Source organism: Otolemur garnettii, unplaced genomic scaffold (genome assembly GCF_000181295.1).
Source record: "Otolemur garnettii isolate 467f Iridium unplaced genomic scaffold, OtoGar3 scaffold00020, whole genome shotgun sequence".
In the NCBI taxonomy this organism is placed as follows: Eukaryota; Metazoa; Chordata; class Mammalia; order Primates; family Galagidae; genus Otolemur; species Otolemur garnettii.
Window position 1 is genome coordinate 4,150,163 of NW_003852415.1, and position 5,426 is coordinate 4,155,588.

General features: G+C 41.6%; 1 protein-coding gene across 1 annotated transcript in view; it reads right to left on the bottom strand.

The window, feature by feature from the left end:
• Positions 1-5,426, bottom strand: part of SPTLC2 (serine palmitoyltransferase long chain base subunit 2) — a 126,936-nt gene that overhangs the window by 71,097 nt on the left and 50,413 nt on the right. The window contains exon 3 of the mRNA XM_023511491.1: positions 733-746. Within this exon, the coding sequence (XP_023367259.1) occupies positions 733-746 (14 nt within the window). The remainder of the gene's footprint in view (positions 1-732; positions 747-5,426) is intronic.

The window sequence follows — 5,426 nt, forward strand, 5'->3', positions numbered from 1 at the left end:
GTTCAGCCCAGGAGTTGGAGGTTGCTGTGAGCTGTAATGCCATGGCACTCTACCCAGGGGGACAGCTTGAGGCTCTGTCTCAAAAAAAAAAACTCTGATGGTTAGTCAAACATGGTTTCAAATAACTATGTGAATGTGGATCCCATTAATTTAAATAAACTTGGCCTCATTAAAAATAAAATTTAAAGCTGAGGGCAGTGGCACATGCCTATAACCCTAGCATTCTGAAGGCTGAGGTGGGAGGATCACTTGAGCTCAGGAATTCAAGAACAGCCTGAGGAAGAGTGAGACCCTGTCTCTAGTAAAAATAGAAAATAATTAGCCAGGCGTTGTGGCGGGCACCTGAAGTCCCAGCTACTCAGGAGGTCAAGGCAGAAGGATTGCTTGAACCCACAAGTTTGAGATTGCTGTCAGTAAGGCTGACACCACAGCACTATAGCCTGGAGCAGCAGAGTAAGAAAGACTCTGTCTCATAAAAATAAACAGACAGAACGATTCTGTCATTACATAGCTTCTCTTCCTAATAATCTCAACAAAACTGCTCTTCTAACCCCCGTAAGTAATATATTAGGGAGAAATGCCATAAAAACCACGTAATTCCAGTTTCAAACAAGAAAAAAATTGCAAAATTGAGAGTATCCTCCCAATATTTTCAAAGATCAAAATGAAACAAATCTAAAGAGAAAATAATAAATAAGAAACATTAAAGGAAGGTTACAGAAAGCCACCTACCTTAGACTTTTTTCCTGTTGGATAGAAGTTTTAAAAGGACAAAGAAAAAATATATCCTCAAAGTGGATTCCCATTCCCAAGGACTTAAAACTTCCTTTCCTCCCTGAAAATAAGCTGTATTAAAATTTAACTCTAGGAAAAAGTCAAGTGGTGGTAGCTTTAATGAATGCACGCTGTCATGCCCCATATGGTATGATCACTGCTCAGAGCACATGTGACAGGCCACAGGAGATTTACTTCAACTCTTAAAGGTAAAGGGCAAACCAAATAAAAAGAAAATGGAACTGCAGTTTTACTGTATCAGCAAGCCATGTAGCCTCTAGCCCGAAGAACTGGGCTTGGTGCCAATGTAAATTAACCTGTTTTAAATAAGTTAATCCAAAAATGTTGAAAAAGCTTAAGCCTTGTTCTTCTGTAAAAGATTTTCATGGCTGAAGAAGACTCAACATACAACTCTAAAGTTAACAAGCTTTTATAACACTGGACTCTAACGTCCCTACTGGATAAGGCTCAGCGTAGATAAAATCTCCTTAAAGTAAAGCTAAGCAGAGTCAGAAAGCACTCCAACAATTTGCTGTACTTGATACCATCTCTCTTACAATTGGTTCTAAATTACCTTCCCTTAGGACAGAAAGTATCTGTGAATGATGCATCTATCACAATTGGAAAGTCTTTTTATAAATAGTGTGCCCTTTTAATAGTCTCCTCTTCTAACAGACATGCTGGTTGAATCAAAACAGGATTAGACATCAAATTCCAATTAAAGGCTTTTCTTTGCTATTACTTGCCATGCTTTTACGTCTTAAGGGACAAAACAAAAAAGTGGTCCCTAACCCTTTCAATTTCCATCAAATAGAGTAACAGGACTCTTCTAATGAAACCACTGGACTGATTATCTCATTTCTTTATAACCTTTCCAGACACTGCACCTTAATAGTCAAGGCATTAACTCAAATACTTGAGAGAAACATTTCCTCATAGATAGATTTTTATTAGCAAGAAAAAGCAATAATTTTTACTTTTAGTATACAAATATCAGAAAAAAAATGACAGTCTGGTCTGGATACCAGCTAGAAAAGCCCCACAGTAGAAAAACGACTTCAGGCTAGGGTGAGGTAGATCCTGGATTAACCAAGATAACCAGCAGCATAGCTGAGGTCAGCAGGGAAGGCGTGGGTTCCAATCTGCTGACTGTCACTGCCGTGGTCGGGAATCTTCCTACTCCTTACAACGGACCTGACCTAACTGACTAAGCCCCTGAGACATAAAAGAGAAGCTGTCACAGTGGGGAATGTCAGACCAAAGCAGGGGTGGCAGAATGATAAAAGAGAAGAGCTCATGGCCAACATCCTGGCTTCCCTTGACTCCACAGCTAAACTTCAGGGTAGGAGCAGCTTTGACTGAAGTGAGTACATTCAGTAGAAAGATCTGAAGGGCAAACTCTCTGGACCTTAGTAATGAAGAAAAGGCACAGGATGTGGCTGGGCGTGGTGGCTCACGCCTATAACCCTGGAACTCTGGGAGGTGAGGTAGGTGGATCACCTGAGCTCATGAATTCGAGACCAGCCTGAGCCAGAGCAAGATCTCACCTCTATCTACAACAAATAGCCGAGTGTTGTGGTGAGCACCTGTAGTCCCAGCTACTTAGGAGGCTGAGACAAGAGAATGACTTGAGCCCAAGAGTTTGAGGTTGCTGTGAGACGTGATACCACGGCACTGTACCCAGGGCAACAAGTGAAACTCTGTCTCAAAATAAATAAATAAAATAAAAATAAACAAACAAAACAGAAAAGGGACAGGACAGGATCACTACTAGGGGTTCTAATTTGGGGCAATGAGAATGTCCGTTTCCAAAAATATCTCAGGCACTTTATTCTAGGATGAGGGTTAAACTAGGGAGCTGCTTCTTTCCTTCTTTCTTTCATTTCAGGACCCTTCAGTGAATACTCAATATATTTTGGATTCATTGCTAGACTGACATTAAGTAACAAGGCTGTTTTCTCTGCAAACAACCCTCACTATGACTACCCTCATTTCCCAGTTCCACCTCCCTCTTTCTCCTCCTCAGGCTTGGTCACTGTGAAATGAGTTTAGTCAGGGCTGACTGAATGTTTAGTCTTTGACTGAACAGTCATAATTGCTCCATCACTGAACAGACATTCACGGAGCACTACCTTCCAGGCACTAGTCTGGGCAGCAGGGATGATAATGAGTAAGAACTGCCAACCCTTCTAAGATCTCTTAGTTTAGTAGAGAGGCACTCAAATAAATACAATATAAAAAGTACTGTAAAGGGATGCTTCCCTGGAGAGGGAGAGAGTACCTGACCAGCGAGTGCCGAGACAGAGTCAAGTTCAAGCAGCCATAAGGACTCTTATCAAGGTTAGGGGTTGAAAAAGACTTGCCAAAAATAGTTTAGGGTCAGCTCAATAATTAGCTGATAAACAGCCTTAACTGCTAAAACCTCTTTAAGATGAACCCTCTGGAAAACAATGCTCTACTGTTGAAAATAAATAGGTATCACCTATTTTAATGCCTATGCAGGTCCTAAGATCACAGGCAGAAAAGTTGGGTACAGCCACTTTCAGAAGTCAATTTCTATAATAGCAACTGTCCATGTTTGTTGAGTGCAATTCTGTCCCAACACAAATATCCGAATATTTTTATATGACAATGACATAGATGATGAATAATCAATCACAACAACAGCAGCAAAAGTTCTCATCTGCTATTTATGATATACTAGGTACTTACCAAGTGCTTCACATTTAGTAGAACCTCTATAGTTGACCAGCTGCTTAGGCTGAACTAATTTTCATAGACTGGACATGCACCATATGTATGTTACCAGTACCTCATTCCTTATAGTGACCACCTCCGTATGGTGACTGGTTTATTACAGTCCTTGGGGTGGTCAATTTACAAAAAGGTTCTCCTATATTTACACACTTAAATATCTCTGCATACTCTTACAGAACATACTATTTGTCCCATTTTCAGAAAATCTAAACAGCTTTCCCCATTAGGGAGCTAGTCAGAGGCAGAGCCAGGAAATGATCAAATCCTTCTAATTTCAGTTTGTTCTCCTAACCCCAATGCCATATTGCCTCTCATTTGGTAATGCTGCTAAACCCATCTGAAATATTTAGCTAGCATTCAAAGTACTTCAGTACCACTGCACTACTGGCCCTCCCACTCCTTTCTGCCCAGGGCCAGCACACACACTCCACGCCCCTACAGACAGTCAGACATAAATACAAGCTAGAAAGCTTTGAAAAACTGTATGTCCTGGACTCCCTTGTGATTGGGTTGTAGATGATATGTAGATTTTACCAGTGAGAAACATATACAAGATCTGGAAGGAGGAAGCCATGTTTCTTCCCATCAGGGTAGGTGGTAAGCTCCAGCAGACCCGGCGCGGCAGCGTCCGCTAGATGCCAGGTTCCACTGTCTACTTACCAACTTCTGGCAGTGGAGCAGCTATGATGGCAGCACCCAGAGTACCTGGGGCAGCGGCAGTTTCCTAATTCCTACTTGTGGGATGAAAGCCCTACCCTCACTGCTCTACCCCTGTTCACTGGAATAACATAACAGTGATCTCAGTTTATTCCACAGAAACTTGACTATTGGAACACCATAGTCACTATAATTATTACTGAGAAATAAATATTTAGTAAGTTATTAACTATATTTTACAGATTGAATAAATAAAATTTAAATTATTTGTCTAAGTCACACAAGTCAATGATTTAACCGAAACTGACACTCTAACACTATTCCACACCAGCACTATTAGTGATAATGCCACTATGAATTGCAATAAGAATTTTTTTTTTTTTTTTGAGACAGAGCCTCAAGCTGTCACCCTGGGTGGAGGGCTGTAGCATCACAGCTCACAGCAACCTCCAACTCCTGTGCTCAAGCGATTCTCCTGCCTCCACCTCCCAAGTAGCTGGGACCACAGGCGCCGGCCAGAACGCCCAGCTATTTTTTTTTTTTCGTTTAGCCGTCCTTGTTGTTTGGGAGGTCCAAGCTAGATTCGAACCTGCCAGCTCAGGTCTACGTGGCTGGTGCCTTACCTGCTTGAGCCACAGGCACCGAGCCAGCAATAAGAATTCTTTTTTTTTTTTTTTGAGACAGAGCCTCCAGCTGTCCCCCTGGGTAGAGTGTCATGGCATCACAGCTCACAGCAATCTCCAACTCCTGGGCTCAAGCGAGTCTCCTGCCTCTGCCTCCCAAGTAGCTGGGAACTTAGGCGGCCGCCACAACGCCTGGCTATTTTTTGGTTGCAGCCATCATTGTTGTTTGGCAGGCCCGGGCTGGATTCGAATCTGCCACCTTAGGTGTATGTGGCTGGCACCTTAGCCATTTGAGCCACAGGCGCTGAGCCAGCAATAAGAATTCTTGATGTCAGTTCTAATTTAATTAACTTTTACTTAGAGTCTAGGTACAAGTCTCAATACATCAAAAGACAAAATTTCTCTCAAACATGAACATGTGAAGCTAACAATCACTGCTTTGATGTTGGGATAAAAAGCTTAGAAAACATGCCCAGAAATGTCTCAGTGTGTTCTCAATATCAAGATAATTTAAGATTCCATCCTTGACCTATAAGTTTAGTGCAGAGATAAAAACTGGGATAAGTAAACCAACTCTAGTCAGTACACAGTCTTTTTTTTTTTTTTTTTTTTTTT